Below are 21,794 nucleotides of genomic sequence, written 5' to 3'. Positions count from 1 at the left end.
CTTTTGTTCAGGTTGAATATGTCATAGATTACACATTAATATCTTCATTCCCCTGACTGCTGCTGCTGGCAGTCCAACAGCTTTGTTCTTTGTGGGTGTCTTGAGTTTCAAGAACCCATTGACTGTCTGCAGTATATATAAGGAAGAGTGCAGGTGAGGACACTGTGTGTGCTTGAAGTTCTCTGCACAGGCACACTGAACAAATTAATGGATCAAAAGAACACACTGATCCCAATGGATCCTGAGACCTTAAATATCATCAGACTTTTTTCTGGTATCACGTCCTCTCCTAAAATGCATCATCAGTTAAAAATCAGTTAAACATAAACTGGCTTTGATGTTGCAAACATACTATCTTTGACCAGCTTTTGTGTTATGGTTTTATTGGCCACTTGGGGGCAGCAGAACAAACTGTAATCACGACAGTGATATATTAACACTTTAAACTAAGCGAATGTGTTAGCAGATAGGTGGCTATTTACACAAATAAGCAGCAGCATTATCCTTAATTTGTGTTTCTGGTCACCTGATTAATATAAGTCTAGTGTTTACTTCCCTTTTACCTCTGTTTTGGTCACCACCAAAAAAGGAAAATAGGAAAAAAAGGAAATATCCAGCTCTTCAGTTGCTAAATTATCTTTTATTTTCAATTCTGACTCTGTCTGCTGTATTGTCATGGGAATAAATATTCACAGCTGGCTGAAAATTAGGTAATCAGTGGATAATAAGCCACCGAAAATATGAATTAATACAACTTAGACATGATCACTGCTAAACATGTAGATATTCACAGCCCAAAGCTGACAGTATGATATAATATTTTGACTGTACCACGAGTACTTGTCTCTATCAATCTTTCCAGACATCAACAAGTTAACAATGCTGCGGCAATACAACTCACAAAATCCACTAGAAGTGTTCACATAATGTCTGTCTTAGCATCTCTAGACTGGTTATCTAAATAGTTTAGAAATGATTTAAATAATTTAATGATTAAAGCAACATTATGTAACTTTTCTACCTTATATTAACATTTAAAATCATTTTGATGCTATGCTGACTTGTAATCAGGTAAATTGTGTCATTCCCTCTCTGCACACTATACACCTGTTCTCACACTATGTAACTTTGTGCTGAGAAGTATGTAACACTTAGCACTAGGTCACAAAACACCAACCATTTCACTGGTCTTGGTAAAACTGGATCATAATTTTGGAGACAATGTTTTCTGGTTTTCCTACTGATGTCCTCCAGCTGCTCCATTTTTGATAGATGAAGTAAACTGCAAACTGTCAGCTAATGTTAGCTCAGATTGTTAGCCAGGCTGCAAGGACTATGAGCTCAGAGCACCTTTCGGACCACTAGGAAGAGGAGGTTTTATGGCCCTGGTGCAGTAATGTTGTTCTTGCTTGATGTTTGGCTGTTAGCAAAGGTTTCACCTCGCTAGTTTTTAATCATAAGTAACATAATCATAACAAATACATGTCCATATTTATAACAGTGGTATTGCACTCTGAAACTAAGTAATAAATCTACATAGCAATAGCAATTTCTACATAATGTTGCTTTAATTTCAATACAGCCTAATATCCTCAGGCAGAACTAGTAATACCTAGGTTATATATAAAAACCAGAGGGGACCGAGGCTTTGGGCAGGGCACCTTGGCTCTGGAAGAAGCTGATGGATGAGATCAGCGTTACCGTTTATTATTTTATGTAATTAATTGACTTTTAGCTTCACCGTGTCCAGATTTCCTATGTTTTCTCCTAGTGTGAAGGAACTACGTAACATCTGTTTCTAAATTCACTCGCATTGGACAGCAATGCTGTCTACCACTTGTTGACAGCAGTCTCTGCCGGCCTCATCTAATTTTACTATAGTGTTCTCATCCACTGAAATAATATCTAGCTTGCTGTCTCCCTGAATCCATGTGACTGCAGCATAATTAGTTTTTTATTCTTATTAGTTTCATATTGAAAGTGATTGTTTGAAATCTTCTCACTGTTGACTTGTAGTACTGCACAACACAGCATGAAAACATCAAATCATAATCTATGAACATGTGTTTATGCATGTGCACAGCATCGTCTGTCATTTGCGTTCCTGAATGTGTTTTCGAATAATCTAAAGGCATATTTGTTATTTGTCTCTGATGATTCACTGCTTTCACTAGGGACATAGGATTGTGGGAAAGCAAACGTTCAGCCTTCCCCTGGTTGTTTTTTTACCCTCTGCCTCGGCCTGGGTCTCATCTTCTTTGAAAGCGACTGACTGGAAACAGGAGAGGAGGAAGCCGGAGGAAATTATGTCACCGAGCTGCTGTTTTGATAGACAGTGTTTACCTGTGGCATGTGCGTGCGCATGTTGAATGTGTGTATATGGCCTTCTGTGTTTATGTGAAATGTGGGTTTGTGATTTTCTGCACTCTGTGGACCTACTGGCCTTCTGCACAATGTTTGCACATTATTATTTTATTTGATTAATTCTGCAACAGTCTGTATTGTATTGATGTATTCTGAGAAACCATGGGAGGAAAGTATCTGTGACATGGCCTACCCATTTCTAAAGCATGGAGTTAACACTCACTACTATATTTGCCAGTTCCTTGCCAGAAAAAAACAGGTCTAAAAATGTGCCTAAAAGTCTTCATGGACCAGAAAGAAGCACCACATCTTTACGTTTTTTATGTAAAAAAATATACAACAACCCAACAAATCACAATATGACCCAGTTTCACTTAAAATCAGCAAGGCCCAGACTCCATATACACTCTATGTTAATGATTGTCTGAATTGAAGATTGAAGGGTAACGGTGTTATTGGTTGGTTCAACCTTGTGTAAGCACACATCACAATTATTTGTAATTTCTTTTGAAATACATTTTTGAGTAAGTGCACAATATGACCTCGGATGTAATCCCATTTCATCTGGACTTCAATTTCAATTCAAGTCCTGGTTGAGTTGATGATGCCTGTGGTTACTGTGGCAACAGTGATTGTGGTTTGATATTACAGCAACACGCCTTGAGCAGCTGTTTTATCAGGAATTTAATAGGAGAAGGACTACTGTCTATTGTGTCTGGCAGCCAGACAAATTGACCTTGTTGTAATGAAGAAGTCAGTCAGTGATTGGCCTTCACCCTAAAGAGGCTACGATCTGGGTTCACAGTGCATGTACAGTAGTTCCAGTTACAGCAGCAGGGCACAGGAACAGAAGTAAGTTACACTGCGGAGGAGTTGGAGGTGTGCATCCTGTCGTCTGCTGCTCCTTATCCAACTGTGGACTGTTCTTGTCTAGTCAATGACAATGATATAAGTCTGAAGATGTGAATCCCTCAAGGGAAAGGAACACAAACAATATGACTTTTATGTGTAGAGATATTTACTGAATGTAAATATAGTGAACAGCTATTACTGAAATACAAATGGAGACCATAAAAAGTCCAAAATCTCAAGAATTAACTTAACTTAAAAAAACAACAACATAAAAACACCAAGCAGCCCTCCAGACATATGAGACCAAAACAGTGTTGGTTATTCCTCTGCACATTTCCAAGATGAGTCAGTTCGATGATTAACTCGCTGAAGTGGTGACAGGATTTGTGAGCAAAACAGGCAGATCCTCCTACTTCATAGTTACCCAATGCTTTGTACACTCTATCTGTAATGCACAATCATCAAGTCAAGTTGAATTGAGTAACAGATGTTTACTCTGGACGGCAACTAGACAGCTGTTTCTATCCACCTTCTGTTATAGATTTAGAGCTTGTGGAGTGACTCTAGTCAATGAGATTGCACAGCAGTATGTGTTGTGTGCACAACAGGCGACAACTATTGTTTTACGTAACACAGAGATAGAGAGAGACAGCAAGAGTGAGACAGATTGACATTCTTATCCTCCAGTCTCATAGCAACATGATTTTTACAGTGCAGAGAAAGGTGTGCATGAGAGATCATCTTCTGCTGTTCTGTCTTTTTTTATTTCTGCTTGTTTAATACTCTTTTTTTCCATTTCAATAATATATATTGTGTACAATTCTATGATGGACCGCTCTCTCTTTTTTTTTCTGTGCGTGAGTGTGTTTGATTGTGTGAATGAAAACACACAGTCTTCCTGTCCAATCCCCAGAAAAGTAAACACAGTCATCTGTGTGAATGTTTAACTGTATTTGGAAACGGGTGCGTTTGTGTGTCCTGCAAACTGAACGGACACTGTGCATAGCTGTGTGTTTTTGTGCCGGCCACTGACAAATGTACTGTTCTTGTTTTTTTGGTGCTGCATGGAAAAATGGCCACATAAAGGAGTGATTCAGTGCTTCTTCTTTTTTTTTGTTGATAAAAATGGATATTGATGTCCCGAGGTAGAATTTCTTCTTTAGTCTATCACACTACTTCCAGCACCCAAGTGTTACGTGTGCAGAGAGGTCAGATGTCAGGAGCATCTGCACAACAGCAACCGCATAGCTGTAAGGCATGTACTTTCTGTTGCTCATTTTGTTTTGAAGCACGAAAACAGAAGGCGGCTGCAGAGCTACATTTTCTTTATGTCTGCGAGAGAGAGAGAGAGATTGTGAGTGGCGGCTTTAGCTTCTTGTCGTCCGTACTATAAAAAGAAATGAAAGGTGAAATTCAGAATGACCCAGAGTCTTTACAAATCATTCGCTTTGGGAACGAAACATAAACATCAAAAATTCAGTTTCAGGATGAAAGTGGAGGCTGGAATGATGCAAGCTTTTTCTGCTGCTTCGTGACCAACAGTGACCTCCTTTATCAACTGTCATGTAACATTCATCTTTATGCTTGCTTTTTTTTAAAAATCTGTACAGTGTCCAACATGGATGTACAAACAAGTTTAGAGGAACATACTATAGATATTAGGTAATAAATTGAAAAAGGTCTTATATCTCAAGGGCCTTTATTCACCATTGTTATAGGTACAAAAGCAAAACAGTTAAAAAAACATGTAAGAATGTGTTCACAACTTTCTGTCTGACAACCAAGGTTAGAAATCTACTTGCAGAAATCACGATTTGCCCCGTCTGTCTGACATTCATGGACACTTTGCCTTTTTACTTCCAACATTTTGGAAAGTATATTCACTTTGTTGCAGAGTAAAATTAGAAAATTGATACCACTTTCATTTCATGTAGTTGGAGCCAGCAGCTGGTTAGCTCAGTTTAGCATAAAGAACAATATTTTCTGTGTGGAGTTTGCATGTCTCCCCGTGTCTGCGTAGGTTCTCTCTGGATACTCCAGCTTCCTCCCAAAGTCCAAAGACATGCAGGTTTATTTGGTGACTCTAAATTGACCATAGATGTGAATGTAAGCATGACTGGTTGTCTCTATGTGTCAGCCCTTTAATGATTTGTCCAAGGTGTACACTGCCTTTTGTCCAATGTCAGTGGGGACCCTGATATGGGTAAGTGTTTATGGAAAATGGATAGATGTAAATTTTTTTCCGTACAAAACCGAAGTGTAGAAATGACAAATTGAGGATTTATCCTGGGTTATACGCTCAATTATTCTTAGCCATGACTGGCTAAGAAGGTTCACATAACCTGCAGTAAAACAGAAGACTGTCATTTTTACACCTGTATTTGTGCGGATTAAACAAACAGGACATGACTTGTTAATTAATGAACTGTGTTACCTCTGGATGGAGCCGGCTAGCTGTTGCCAAATAGAAATTTCTTCTAATTTAACTCCTAGAGAGAAAGTAAGTGTGCTGTATATTGGCAATCACTCAATTAGTATAACAAAATGTCATTGTATGTTCTTTGTTCAGTTAACTATTAGTGTAGTTAGAATGTAATTGTAATTACATTGTAAAAAATGTAATTTCGCAATGACCTTTCATTCACCCAGAACACAGTAACGAAATGATGTGGACCAGCAGTTTCTTTTCTTTAAACTGCAACAAGTGATTTTGTAGAAACAAGCCAAAGTCAACACTGACTTATCGTCACATTTTTAGGTTGATATAAGAACCTCATTAACTTTGAAGGTGTTTTTGCTGCCCTCAAACTACTACAAAACCACAAAAAAACCTTTCTGTTTGCTCTTATCATTCATGACTGCTTTTAATCCTTTCAAAGTTTTATACCAGTGTCCTTTCAAGGACTTTGGGTGACTCACGATTAAGTGACACCGAACAATTTTTGTGGGAAACAAAATAGATTATGCAAAGGGTTGGAAAAAAAAGGTATTTTGCTGTTTGGTTTTATTTCTGTTCACATTTCTCATGTATTTTGCATTGTGGGATGGCAGGAGCTTAAGCAGCTGGAGAAAATGAGGAAGAAGAAAAAGTAGAGCTCAAGAAACAAGAAGGAAGGAAGGATGGTGAAGAGAGTCTCAATTACAGCCATAATCTTCACCTGCTGGCTGGAAGTCATGCCCATTTTATTTTACATGATGAAGTTCTCGACTCGGTCACCTCGCAGGCTGATGAAGGGACAGCGTACTCGGTCAGGGATCTGCGAGGATATACGAGCTTGCTCCATTTCCCCTCCACATGGCGTCTTCTACTTAACTGACAGACTACAAACAAACTCCAGGGGGTGGAGGACGAGAGGAGTGGGAGGGAGAGGAGAGGAGGGGAAAGGAGAGGAAAGGACCAAAAGTAAATAAAAGAAAGGAAGGAAAATACAAAACAAGATGGGAACAAGATGAGAACAGAGGACAATGGTGGCAGGAAAGTAGCTGACGTGAAAAGATGAAAATTGAGCAGATTCATGAATGAAGGGGACAGGTAAACAGAAGGATGTGAGAACAGAGGAGGAAAACAGAGAGGAAAAGAAGAATGACAAATGATGCAGGAAGAAAAGAAAAATGAACGGAGAAATGGAGGTCAGATCAAAGTACTCAACAGGAGGAAACAAGAAGAGAAGATGAGGAAAGCAAATGAGAGAGAAGTGAAGAGGGGAGGAGGGAATAAAGGAAGGGAAGAGAAAGGGAGGGAGAGAAGAAAGGAAGGGAGCTGGGAGAAAAGAAAAAACAAACTATGACAATAGATGCAGAAAAGGCTTAAGATGAGATATTGTTGTTTGATTCAGTTATTTTCATGACAATCAACCTGATATATTTATTCCAATCAGTTTAAACAAATAAGCATCAAGTGTTTTTTTGTCTGTTCACAGATGAACAAAACAAACAAAAACCTCTCGCAGTTCATGTCTAGTGCCAGTCCCTGCATTAAAAGACCTGTCAATCAACTTGGGAATAGTAAGACATCATATGGTTTGAATTTTGGTGGTAATATTATAGTTTAATTTACATTCATGTACACTACATCACAGACTGAGACTTGAGTTTTGATGGTTAATCTGTAATAAACCATAATATTTCCAGGCAGCAGGTGTCGCTGTGAAGCAAACGAGCAGACTATCCATTTCCTACAAAGAAGAAAACTAACGCATGAAGAAAATATGTGTAACAACGGCCAACAGGTCCAACATTTAACGATTTCAGCTCTTTTGGGAGAGAATAGATTGTTACTTGTGTGAGACCATTTGGGTACAACTGAACTATGAACTACATATCCCAGAATGCACCGAGGAGGTGAGAGTTTATAGGGACATGTGTAGTTCTCCATAGCAACTCCGCCTTTCCTTTTCACCGAAAAATAAGAACCTTGCACTCTATATTGTGTAATTTTCGTTATCTCCCGCACACGTAAGATAAGTGCTGGTCGTCTGCCAGAGTTCACTCTGTGTGTATGAGCGACAGCGACGCCGCAGCTGCCCGGGACAATAATCCTGCTGCTGAACAGAAGCAGTCCGTGCTGCTGGACTGCTGCGGAGGACTCAACAACGTCGATTATTCGAAGGTAAAATGATAAACTGGTCCAAACTGGTCGGTTTCTGTATGTCTAACGTTCACCTGAGCCGGTTTAACAGCCAAAGTCCCGGTTTCACCGACTGAGCCGGTCGGGTTCATTTACTGAGCTCCTGACAGAGGAAAAACATCCGGTACAGGAGCCTTTTCAAATTAAAAGCACAGTACACAAAATGTATTTTTACAACACAAACATTTTTACACTTGTGTTTTGACTAATTGTATACAACCATTTCATTTATTTTATTCTCTTTAATTTAAACAATAAGTCTGATAATGTCATATTGTTGACAATAAAAAAATACTGACTCCTGGCCTGCAGCAATTAACACATATCAACTAAAATAGCCCTGTTTCACTCATTTATTTACAAAGTACTCCCTTAAGGTCAGAGCACTCATCAAACTATACTTTGTCAGCCTGCCTCACTAAAAACAGATCAGAGACCAGCATCCCTCCACTGTGAGAGATAGTGGCCTTTAACTGACACACACAATTACAGTAAATTAGTGATTTACTGGACTGTACTTATGTAGCGCTTTTCTAGATTTCAGACCACTGAAGGTGCTTTTACACTTATCACTTACATTTACCCATTCATCTACTGAACAATGAAGGAGATCAGCGATTGAACCACCGATCTCATTAGTAGATGACATGCTGACCTTAGCCGTCCATATCTGTCACTTATCTGTATGATTTGTCCGACTCATGACATTTCCCAATTTGGTTCCCACTGACAGCTCAGAGATTCAGGTGTGTTATCCTGGTAGTGCCACTCAAGTGACACGCAGAGTTCATGGGATGTCACATGTATATTTTTGAATGGTTATGCATGTTGGCTTACAGGTTATTTAACATTTGCACTCTGCTAATGACTTCAATCTGAGGTAAAAAATAAATAATAATAATAAATTCAGTGTGCTGAACAAAGCTCAGTGTGGGACCATTTCTTCCAGAAAGGCAACACAGTAAAATGTAAATTGTGTGATGCTATACTGTAGTTATAGCATCACTAGTACTGTCAAACAGCAAACTATGCTGTGGGCTGGGTGGAGGAAATGCAATGTGATGTTATGAGAGCTACTGTGACTAAATGCACTGAAAAACACTTTAATGAGAAGAAGAGTGGATGTGCTAAAAGTCAAGCTAATCAGGGCAACGATCAGTGAAAGCTACATCACAATAACATGTCATTTCATCAGTGCTGACTCAGAGCCCAGTGTGCTACTTACTCAGAGCCTCTTTGTCTGGCACACTCATTGGGTCAGTGGAGTGCTTGAACGAAATAGCCTCTTATATTGAATGTCATTTAATGTTTTTTTAAGTAAACTGGTTAGTTACCAGCTAATGTCGGGCTATTGAAAAACAAAATGAACCGAAAATGACATCCCAACTTCACACAGCTTCCTCTGAAGCCACAAAAAACTTATTTTTAAACAGACATTTTGTAAAATCGATAAAGTTCCCCTTCGTAAATACTGCCGTTTTGAACCCCAAAATCTGTGGTGGCCATGTTGGCAGTCATGCCTCCTCCATCTCCTGGCTAATCTAAAAATTGTCAAAGATGTGAATCATCGGCGTACGTGATTCAGGCCGATTGAATCTTGGGTTCTCAAATATGCCCTCTGTAACGGCACCAACCTGTCAAACAAAGTGGCCACACATAATTATGCGTAACTTTAAGCCCAAATATAATTTGAACAGGTGAGTTATATAAAAATAAAGATTTCGTACAGTTCCCATAAATGGCAAAATTAACTGTAAATGTGTTTATTTCTGCTGTGAAGTTGGACATTTTAATATGGGGACTTATGGAGGTTGAAATTTTCTGTAGCCAGCCTCAAGTGGCTGCTAAAGCAATTACAGTATTTAGGACTTCATCATTGGCTTCATATCCCATTACGGGGGTTGCCACTTGGCATGAATATATAATATGTTCAACTAAGCAGAAAATAAGTCCCAACAGTGTGATATAAAACACACAAAAGACCCAAAGCAAACTGAGGGCTTGGGTATAAAAAGACCTGCTTTGTTGCTTTTTTCATTTCTGATGTCAGAAGGCAAGAGCTGGAAAACCACACAGAGCACCTCAGATTTTATTCTTCTACACGTAATCTTACACATTATAATACATCTTTTTATGGCATGGGCCATGCTTCACTTTTAAAATAGACCAATTTTTTCCATTCACAATGAAAATATTGTATGGTAGCCTGTTACTGTGATATGATACAGCAGTACAAGGGCTGTTGTATTATACAGTAACAGTGACAAAAGGACATGGTAAAGTTAGAGAAAATGTTTATACTAGAGTTGTCACGATACCAAAATGAGTAACCATGATTCTATACAAGACAAAGTAAGTCACTTTTTTTATTATTATTATTTTTGCAGTGTATTTGTACAAGTTATAAATACTTATTACTTATAATGTTGTTTGGTGCATGATAAACATAATACTGGTGAAGTAAGAATTAGACTGAAACAAGTTTGAAACTGGGCGAGACAGAACCTTAGCTAGTTGTTTGTTTTGAAGCGAATTCCTATCAAAGCGGAGCTGTCTACATGGTTCGTTCTTGCTGGCAGAAACACACGAACAGCCAATCAGCTAACAACTTTGATTGACAGGTGGATGCCATCACAAATTGTTTGAGCACCTAAGCGTCATTCAGCCATCATCAGTGATCCTCATTTTTGCTGACTTTTAGATTAGCAGGGCAACCAACATGGTGGCAGCCAGATGGTGCCACAGATTTTGAGGTTTCCAACAGCTCTTCAGAAACCTATGAGTGAAACGACGTCCATTCTGTATATTATCACTGGTAAAGAATGAAGTCTCACAGCCCACGTGTAAAATCTAAAAGTGTGTTTCCATCCACCTGTTTTTATACATATTTCCAATTAATACAAATATTTAAAATAGAATAAATGTTTTACCCTTGGCTGAGGTGGAAATGTTCGAAGCAAACAGATGTTTTCATTTTCTCCTCTGACAATATTTAAGGCGGTAGATTATATTATTGGCCACATTTTTATATCCATCCATTTTCAGGTAAAATGTGTAAAAGTATTTTTCACATGGCTGTTTCTTTCAGATGGACTTGACACCGATGGAAGAACTACTGAAACACATCGACTTTCATGACTCCAGCTTTTGTATCGCTGTGATTGCCATCATTTTCAACCCTCTCTTTTGGAATGTGGTAAGAACTGCTGTAGCTCATGCTGTGTGTATTAAATTAATCTTGTACAGCCTCTTATCCAAAACATTAGCTCATTAAGTTTACTGATTAAAAAACAAATGGGAATTTAAAATCCTGTGATTATCTGACTGATTGGCTGAAAGTTAGAAGACTACGGAAGTATTTCTGTGCCATCTGAGTTTGAATATGAATTTCTAATACTGAATTTTTTCAGCATCAAAATCAGACTTCGAATTTTAAAAACCATCAGATTTTTAGCACAGTGTTTTTTTGCCTCTGATTTTTTTTCCAATGGTAAAATAAATTAAGTGTTAAAAAAACAATGTCTCAAAATATTCAGTTTTTCAAAATTTGACATCTCAAAAAATTCAGTGTAAAAAAAAAAAAAAAAAAAAAAAATCAGTGTCAAAAAGAATCAGACTCAACATCCAGGTAACCAGGCAGAAGCAATTGATCCCTGTCTCAATTCAGCCAATGTCCAGCCAAGTTCCCTAACTAACCCTAACCACTAACCCAGTTTGATTTTGATGCTGAAAAAATTCAGTATTAGAAATTCATATTGAAGCTCAGGTGGCACAGAAATACTTCCATAGCAGACACTATACTCATGATTGGAGTCTTAATGGATACAAGAAAATTCTCCCACTTTTGGTATTTATATTTTGGTATCAAAAATTTTTGTATCGTGACAACCTGTGCAGAATCAAACTGCAAACACAAAACGTGTTTTTTTTTTGTTTTGTTTTTTTTTTAATTTCAGCATCCACCATTTCGAAAATGCTTTTGCTGAGTTGTGTCTTTTGTTTCTTCTGCTTTAACTTTCTAACAACTTTCTTCAAGGCTGCCTTGGTGGCTCATTGAATGAGGAAGTTTCATATATTTATTTTATATTTTCCGTGTGCTATCTAAACGTTTCAGTCATATTTTCCACCAACACTTCAGCCTTATTTCTTGGTTTGAACAATTGCTGGTACCAGTGTGAAATGCATGCTGCCCCATCTGAGGTCTACTTATAATGACAGAAGCTCAGTATGGACGTGGAAGCGGTGTACTGTAGGTGGGGTGCAAGTTTAATAAATGAATTGACAGTTTATCCCTCATTTTTTCAGTTCAATCAATTCATGTCACTTCCATTTAGCAGTGGATTTTGACACCACAATAGTCTGAAGTGGAGATGCTTTGCAGTACGCAACGACCCTGCAGTCTGACTTAGTAATTAACTAGTGGTACAACATGTATGCAGCTTGGTTAAGAGGCAGCATTTACTATTTTTTGGGTCATATTGTGTTCCTGGATGGTTTTACTCCACTCTAAAGAGACAATATACTCTTTTTTTCTGGGTGCTCAGTCACAAGCAGTTTAGAGGTCAGGGTCAGACTGAAATGGTGAGAATCTAATAGTTTTGCCCATCTACTTTTGTCTTTTGTCTGGGACCTGAATCCTTATAACCCCAGGTGCTTGAATAATGACATTTCTTCTCTATTGATTTTTTGGTTAATGACTGACACTGATTTTTTAGTTTACTTTGGAATAAGCACTCAGCGTTATGCCTCTTTAATTAAGTCTAAAGCATCTGAAAGTCAGCTGGCGTAGTCATGAGTGAGCATCTTATCTTATCTATTGGGTATGGACAGAAGTACAGTACCAGTCAAAAGTTTGGGTTTGCCTTCCCATTGAACTGTTTTTCTTTCTTTTTTTTTTGTTTTACACTGTAGATGGACACCGAAGACGTCAAAATGACAAAATAGCAATATGGGATTTGGCCTGGAAGGCTTTTCCAACCATCTTGAAGGGGTTCCCATATACACTGAGCACTTGTTGGCTGTTTTCCTTCACTCTGCAGTCCATCTCCAAATCATCTCAAATGGGTTTAGGTTGGGTGATTGTGGAGGCCAGGTCATGTGATGCAGCACTTCATCACTCTCCTTCTTTTTTATAATTGGTGATTTGGGATCATGTGCAGAATCTGCACATGTGCAGGACCTGCACATGAGCAGCATTAACTTTAATAAAAAAATAATTGGCCTCTCTTCTGCAAAGAGTGGGCATAGCTGTGACTAATCAGTAATCATAAGAATCTCATCAACTCAAAAATGTCTGGCAGTGGTGCTGTTGGCCAGGTGCCAAGTGATTGTCTTGTGGGAAGCCAGTGAGGGAGCATGCTACACTACCTTCTCTTTCTGGTTAGTTGGGGCACCAGGTGGATAGGAGAAGTTTTAGGGGCAACGTATGAACTTCCACTTGAGATATGTTGTCCTTCTGAGGCTCTACATACACAGGGCACATATTAAAATAAACAAAAGTGACATCTTAAATTAAAAAATATTGAATGGCAACAAAAATAATTACTAATAACTCGTTAACGTAGTGAAAGAAGCCAAACTGGGATCTTGAGTGTTGCCAGCTATGTACTGTAGCTTTGAAAATAACATATCTGTCTGCAGATAGGCTGTCATTGACTGTTGATCTGTCTTTGTCCAATCAAGACAAACTGTCTCAACAGTGTCCCTGGGCCTGATAAAACTGCCCTTCTGTCTATCACAGAGGGTTATTTTTCCCCGACAAGATGGCTACATGAATTTTATGATGGGATCTCAGGTATCTTAATTGTTTAGGATCATCATCAGGAAATCAAGAGGATGATTACGGTTAATATCTAGTAGATTATACATTACGTAATACTGCGTCCCAGTATCAGGTCATGGACAATGTTGGTGTGCTAAGAGTGTACACATTCAAAATGTTAAAGCATGAATAAGACAAAGAAAATAAATGAATATCCATCCATTCATCCATTATCTGTAACCGCTTAGCCTCATCAGGGTCCCGGTGGAGCTGGAGCCTGTCCTAGCTGACTTTGGGTGGGAGGTGGGGCACACCCTGGACAAGTCGCCAGGTCATAATTGTGAATAGAGTAACAAATTGAACAAATCACAAGAGGTTAAGACAGACAGATATTCTGCTGTGTTACATAGTTATAATGGGCTCTTTTTGTTCATCATCATCATATAATTGCTCGGCTGTCGGATTTGCTTTGACAGGTGCACCGGTTTCATTTCCAGAATGTCATTTAACTAACCTTTAGCAGTCGCGCCTTTGACCATTGACTCAGTCCACCATCCACACATTTACAGCCCAGCAGGACACACGTGCCATTATCACACAGTGGCCCTCTCCTTAAGAAGAGAAGCCAATTATTTTTTATTAAAGTAAATGCTGCTCATGTGCTCTTGGTCCTGCACATGATCCCAAATCACCCTTTTTGTGCATGTTGCATTTGGAAGATAGGTTCTAAGTAGCTGTAATGGGGGTTATTCAGGAAAACAGCATTAGGACTGATGGAACTTGGCTTAAAAAAAGATCTTTTCATCTCATGTGTTCAACTGTTAGCTACAATGCAGTGTTTTTACAAAGGTAAAGAGTGATAGGATGGTATTTCATTTGACTTAATTTCACTACCATCCCTTCAAAGGCGAGGAAAGAAGTCTATAAATACATTTCCTTCTATCAAAGCTATTTCTAATATATCTAATCACTCCTCTGTCACATGGGCTTTGACATCTGCTGGTGGATTCCTGGGAAGACATACCGGCTCATTAGTGCACTAAGTCGTATCTTTGTACACCTCCAAAGAACATGTTCATACATGATGATGACATTTTGGTGGTAGGTAGCAGTAAAGTACGCTTCATTCGTATGATTCGTTGCAGGTCACACTGTCTGCCTTGTTCCATGGGATTCTATGTGCTGCATGTGCTGTGCTGGTACCTTGTTGCTGATAGTGCTGAAGGTTTAGCACACTAATGCTGAGGCTGATGAGTACAAAACGTTTAAAAGTTTATTCAAAAAATTATTTCTAAATGTTCCACTACTTTTACCTGCTAAATATGTACAGCAGTCATCAGGTAGTTCAAATTCAGTTTTGTTCAGAACTTTCTACCTCCTACCTCCTACTTCCTCCATTTCTAAGTGTCAAACACTTCATTTCCTGTTATTGCTATTTGGTATATTTGGAAGAAGAAAGAACCCATTGATAAATGGAAATAGGAAACGACCTGTTAGACTACAGAAACACCAGAGGATGACTAAACAATACATTTATTAGTCACTGGAACAAAGATCTGTCATGGGTGGCAGATCTTATTCCCACTGACAGGTATAGGGATGGGTACCATTAGGCTTTACTGATACTAATACTGATCCCAATACTGATATTTTTCATGATATTGACACTGTTATTCATACTGCTTACCAAGAAATAGCATAAAATGTGAGTTTAAGAAGATCTTTATTTGGACAGTCTCTTTCTTTTTACCTGTGAAGTTGAGCTGGAGGTATGCATCGACATTTACAATTTAAAAAACAAAACAAAAAAAACAACATAACCACGTCAGCAATGACATTAAGTGACAGGCAGGTTACCTGTTATTACAGGTGTGCTCTCCATTATGATTTAATACTTCTCTGCTATGTCTCATGAAACTCTCAGTTTCTCATGTCATTCCAAGCATGAAAATATAGTGTATGCATTAGTGTAGGTTGTACACGAAAATACAGGTCACTCTAGCAATTTATTTTTCAATAACTGATGGTGTATTATACCTGTTACATACAGTAGCCATTTGACACATTGTTCATATGAGAATAAAAATCAGTCACGCTTTTATCGACTGATTTCTCTTTTTTCAGCTTGTATCGTGACAACCTGTGCAGAATCAAGCTGCACATACAAAACGTGTTAGCAAAGAGTTTTTTATTTTTATTTCTTTTATTTCAGCATCCACCATTCGAAAATGCTTTTGCTGAGTTGTGTCTTTTGTCTCTTCTGCTTTAACTTTCTAACAACTTTTTTCAAGGCTGCCTTGGTGGCTCATTGAATGAGGAAGTTTCATATATTTCTTTTATATTTTCCGTGTGCTGTCTAAACATTTCAGTCACATTTTACACCAACACTTCAGCCTTATTTCTTGGTTTGAACAATTGCTGGTACCAGTGTGAAATGCATGCTGCCCCATCTGAGGTCTACTTATAATGACAGAAGCTCAGTATGGACGTGGAAGTGGTGTACTGTAGGTGGGGTGCATGTTTAATAAATGAATTGACAGTTTATCCCTCCTTTTTCAGTTCAATCAATTCATGTCACTTCCATATAACAGTGGACCTTGACACCACAATAGTCTGAAGTGTAGATGCTTTGCAGTACGCATTGACCCTCCAGTCTGACTTAGTAATTAACTAGTGGTACAACATGTATGCAGCTTGGTTAAGAGGCAGCATTTACTATTTTTTGGGTCAAATTGTGTTCCTGGATGGTTTTACTCCACTCTAAAGAGACAATCTACTCTTTTTTTTCTGGGTGCTCAGTCACAAGCAGTTTAGAGGTCAGGGCCAGACTGAAATGGTGAGAATCTAATAGTTTTGCCCATCTACTTTTGTCTTTTGTCTGGGACCTGAATCCTTACAAGCCCAGGTGCTTGAATAATGACATTTCTTCTCTATTGATTTTTTGGTTAATGACTGACACTGATTTTTGAGATTACTTTGGAATAAGCACTCAGCGTTATGCTACTTTAATTAAGTCTAAAGCATCTGAAAGTCAGCTGGCGTAGTCATGAGTGAGCATCTCATCTTATCTATTGGGTATGGACAGAAGTACAGTACCAGTCAAAAGTTTGGGACTGCCTTCCCATTGAACTGTTTTTCTTTATTTTTCTTTGTTTTCCACTGTAGATGGACACCGAAGATGTCAAAATGACAAAATAGCAATATGGAATTTGGCCTGGAAGGCTTTTCCAACAATCTTGAAGGGGTTCCCATATACACTGAGCACTTGTTGGTTGTTTTCCTTCACTCTGCAGTCCATCTCCCAGTCATCTCAGTTGGGTTTAGGTTGGGTGATTGTGGAGGCCAGGTCATGTGATGCAGCATTTACTTTAATACAAAAAATAAAAATTGGCTTCTCTTCTGTAAGGAGAGGGCTACTGTGTGATAATGGGACGTGTGTCCTGCTGTGCAGGTGTGAACAGTGTGGTGTGCAACTGAGTCAATGGTTAAATGAGTCACTGCTCACTGGGGCGGCTTCTCTAGCGACTGAGCTAAAGCATCCCACTCCTTCTTGATCAAATAACCCTTCCATAGTCTGGAGGCATGTTCTAGTTCATTGTCATATTAAAAACAATGCTCAAGGGTGGGAACCATACATTCAGATACATCAGACAATCATAAACCATCATTGTAATCATAAATACATTATATTTTACAAAAACATCAAATTAAATGTGTATTTACTCATAAAGAAGACTCTGTCTTGGAGTCTAAGTTGCCTATCAGGCAACCCTACATGGTGTCTGGGAAAATATGACCTTCTTATATCTAGAGGAACATAAAGTAATATCAGGTCCGTGCAAAATGTTAGAGGAATGCCAACAAACATTTTTTCTGTCTGATCATATTCATTCATATTCCTATTCCTCATATTGGACAGTCCAACCACTCTTCCTACAGTCTCTACAGTATACCTCCACTCTTACATCCAAGGAGCAAGGTAGGTAAGTAAGTAAGGAATTTAATAGAGGCAAGGCAGGTTAGCCTCTGTATTTAGATGAGGTACTGAAATGTTGTGAGTTGAACTCAGAATAGCCTGAATCCAATTACCTGGGAGTATTTTTACTTTCTTTAAGAGTTCATTTCTGTGGAGTGTGTGCGTGGAAATTTTTTTTATTTTTGCCATTTTAGTTACTTCTACAACTACAACTTCATCAGCTTATATTTCTCAATGATACATGACAGGATTTAGACATCTTGCTGTGTGTTGTAAATGCACTAATTCTGCTTAAAATCATGTTTTGTGTCCTTGATATACTTTAATACTGTTATAGATAATGCTTGACTGCCTTATCTTGAACTGCAACTAAAAGTATTGAATAATGGGCCCGGCTACCTGTCAGTTAAAACCACCACGCTGTTAATAATGCATAACTTTAAGCCTTAACATAATTTGAACAAGTGAGTTAAATAGAACTCAGTACAGCTGTCATGAACAGGGAAATTAGCTATAGAGACCAAAACGTTTTTTGTACCAGGCTGTAAATATGTTTATTTCTGCTGTGAATTTGGACATTTTAATATTGGTGCTTATGGATTTTTTGCACTTACGCATTAGCTTAATTTCCTAGCCACAGAGGTTGCCGCTTAGGTGTCAGTATCTTTTTCAGTCCCATCTGGTGCTACCATGGATGTATAAACAGAACAGGATACAGCATTAAGGGTGGGGCTCCCTTTTTAGATTATTTTTTGGGCTTATGAACCTTTATTTGATAGTGACAGCTGAAACGTGACAGAAAGGTAGGGAGAGTGGCAAGCATTTGCACCAAGTGAGCTAGGAGGATGCCCTTTCATCATTATGGAATCTGCCCAGAAGCCAAAAAGTCAAATGTAAAGCATAAAATGACCCCAATCTTCTGCATATGTTGGCATTATGTGGCCCATAGATAAACACACTAGAGACTTTTGCCTGTTGAGATGCTAACTTCCGGTTTAACCCTCTGTTGGAACAGGGATGTGGCTCTTGTGGCTCTTCCAGATCAGACTGAATGGTTCAACTCTCAAAAAAGTGTAATCAATGTTTTACAGCCTCTTACTTCACACGGTAAGCTAATGGGTAAAGTCTTTTTTGTGTGTAACTTGATGGACACTATTGCTTTTATCACTTTTATTTGGCACAGACACAGATGCACAGATTCACATGCACTCAGGCCATTGACATGAAATGCAACAGCACCTACTACCATCCTACAGATTGGGTAATACTGTTTTTTGGTTGGCCTAATAATTCCTGTGTGCCTAAAAGATTTCCCATCACTGGTTATGCGCAGCCCCATGAGCTGACAGAATAGGCAGTCACATGCAGCACCACTTCAGCCTGGACACATCACCAAGGTTAAAAATGGGTTAATATTTGCAGTTTTGCAGTGTGTTTGTGACAGTTCGTCTGGCATGTTCCCTGTGGACTACCTCTTCCCCTGCTCTTCATTTCCTTTGTTTTGATCACTCTACTTCTGCACTGCTTTTTTCTCTTTGCACCCCGTGTTCTCCTTTCAGTCTGTCCTGCAGCTCAGTGGTTTTGTCACAGTGAGGGTGAATCATACGGTAGTAATTTTCTCTCTTTTCCCATATGACTAGGCCTTCATCTCCCCTCTTGCCTCTCCCAATGATCCACAGGTCTTTTCTTCCACATTACACATTTGTCATCTTTACTCTTTGTCCTTGATGATTGGTCTGTCTCTCCTGCCTTAGTCTCTTAAATTTGTTCTGTCATCACAAGATGTAATTAAAATCAAATTTGCTCAAGCCTTTCTGATTATTAATCTAAGCCTTGACCTTTTTCCTAACAAACATCCGCTCATCCACAGGAAGAACTGTTACGTTAATTTTAACACTTACCCCTCCCTGTGAGCAATCACCATTTGCCTTATTTCAATTGTGTGAGTTTGACCGCTGAAGTTTCTGCACTCTGTAATTATTTGTGAATGGTGAATGGACATTATCTGTGGCTCAGTATCTTTTATTCAGTTTGAACCATTTTCCATTTGCCCCAAAAACACATATTTATACTCTATACCTGCCTGGATGAAATTTATATGTTCATTCGCACCTAGTGATTAGCTGTTCAGTCTGCACACCCACAAGTTTTTTTCATTTAGGCAGAGATGGACTCCAGTGTGCCAGTAAGAATGATAAAGGTGTACTTTGTCCTGCACCAATAGGTGCAACAAAAATAACGTAGGGGAGATGTCATCAGGGCGGTCAACGTAACATATTTATTGCTAAATTTAGCAACTTTGTGAACAGACCTTTGCTCCACTACTTTGAGGAGAGCTGCCAGAATTTCTCAGTAAATGTGCTCTCATGTGTCCCTGGCTCTCTGGGCCAACTATGTTCGGTGAGTGGAGGAAAGCAGCACATTCAGTTGACCAATTAGCAGCCTGACAGAAATGTGAATGAGCTGTGAATGCCAAAACAGATTGACTAAAGTTTTCTACTTACTCCCCACTGCAGAGTAGATTATTGAGTGAAAAGTATGCAGTAGTTGTAATTAATGATGGCTGCATACCATTCATTTTTGCAAGTTCCAGAACCCTGACATTGTGCACATTGGTAACCCGTGGTACCCTTGGTAACCCTTGGTAAACCTTGGTAATTCATGTGTCTAATCTACTATGACAAGTCAAGTCACCAAAGTTGAATTAGATATGAAAGAATTGTCCGGATCCCTATCATTTTTCCTGCTAAATCTCATTTTAAAAACCAACTGACTGGGTCTTGTTTACTTATTCTTCAATCACAATTTTGCTAATAGGAAAATAGGGACATAATGAAACACTGAAGGTTTGGCCAAAAAGGTTTTGTGAAAAATAAGTTGGTTTGAGGAACTGGATGGTGGCTGTTCATGCATGGACCACAGCATAGAGCGTGGACTGGTACCTGAAAGTGCCAGGGTGCTGCAACCTCCAACTGTTCCCAGTATGCTGCTACATGGCTGTCCATCTCTCCACATATGTCCTTTTTTGTGTTGGTCAATTAATAAACTTTTTCTCTCCTTTAGTTATCTTGTTGACAACAGTTTCACCTAAACTCAAGACTAGCAAGAAATGGGAAGAAGTAGTTTTCTTCTTCTTTAGTGTTTTCTGCAACTTTTCTTCTTCTCACATTCCTCTGCTAACTTGGAGGCCATTATTGGTATATCTACATCTTAATATGTATGATATGTACGCTAGTTACATCACTGTGGTGTACAATATTTCTTCTGCTATTGTTTTCTCGATGGGGAGAACTTGTTGTAAAATCATTACAGAGTCAGAGCCTGAGTTGATTCTGCATGACAACCTTGTGATAAGTTATCAAGGACCACATTTTCATTTTTTTTTTGTAACCAATGTGTTTTTAGTCCTTATCTCAATGATTACTACCACCATGAATTACCAGTTGGTTTTATAACCCTCCTTCTTTGAGCAGAGCATCATACTGAGAATCTTCATGTATTAGTGTGTACTTGTTGAATTTATGTTGCAGTAATAGTTATGTTGTCCTCACTGCAGTGTAGCAACTGCAGCTATACAACTAGCTAAACTCTTCCTTATTATTGAAGACGTGAGTCGTAGTAAGCTTTAGTTGCTCTTTACTGTGGCTCTTTCTCTCATTGTACAAGGTCAGAATGAAAACTGTAACAAAGACAAATACAAAATTACCATTTAGCTCTGTAACCTGCTTTTCTCATGTAAATAAATGTAAATAAAATGTTTTAGTTACAAACTAATCAAATGCATTTTTTATGTAAAGAGTACTTTTTAACATTAACTTATGAATGTAACTATGAAATTATTCACTTACGACGTTGCCTCTGTGGCGTTTACAGTGATGAAACACATGTGGTTGAACACAGAAATGTAGCTGTGCACATTCAGCTAGCCTCCTCAAATTACTGACCCAAACAACCTGAAAACCCGGAAACTTCCAGCTCGAAAATGGCCCCTCAAAATAACAGATCCTTCAAATTTATGCCTGAAAGGCAACACAATAGTTATCTTTTTATTTTCAGTTCAGAAAAAAGAAATAATGGACTGTACTGTGCCATTAGGAAAAATCAAAGGCACCTACAGTAATTGAGTTTTTTGACCACTAGAAGTGCTATTGAGCAATGTTTCTATGAGGGCTAGTATCCTGACCCACAGTCATGTAGGCTGTACACATTTCTAC

At 38.6% G+C, this 21,794-nt stretch overlaps 1 protein-coding gene across 1 annotated transcript in view; it reads left to right on the top strand.

Moving 5' to 3' along the window:
- The first annotated feature begins 7,347 nt into the window (after positions 1–7,347).
- The window catches only part of pemt (phosphatidylethanolamine N-methyltransferase), a 54,840-nt gene continuing 40,393 nt past the window's right edge, over positions 7,348–21,794 (top strand). The window contains exons 1-3 of the mRNA XM_027289755.1: positions 7,348–7,557; positions 7,677–7,825; positions 10,932–11,039. Coding sequence (XP_027145556.1) covers positions 7,545–7,557; positions 7,677–7,825; positions 10,932–11,039 — 270 coding nt within the window. The 5' untranslated portion in view covers positions 7,348–7,544. The remainder of the gene's footprint in view (positions 7,558–7,676; positions 7,826–10,931; positions 11,040–21,794) is intronic.

This window comes from Larimichthys crocea, chromosome XVI (genome assembly GCF_000972845.2).
Source record: "Larimichthys crocea isolate SSNF chromosome XVI, L_crocea_2.0, whole genome shotgun sequence".
NCBI classification, from domain to species: Eukaryota; Metazoa; Chordata; class Actinopteri; family Sciaenidae; genus Larimichthys; species Larimichthys crocea.
The sequence above is the reverse complement of the archived record's forward strand: the minus strand, read 5'-3'. Positions and strand labels throughout refer to the sequence as shown.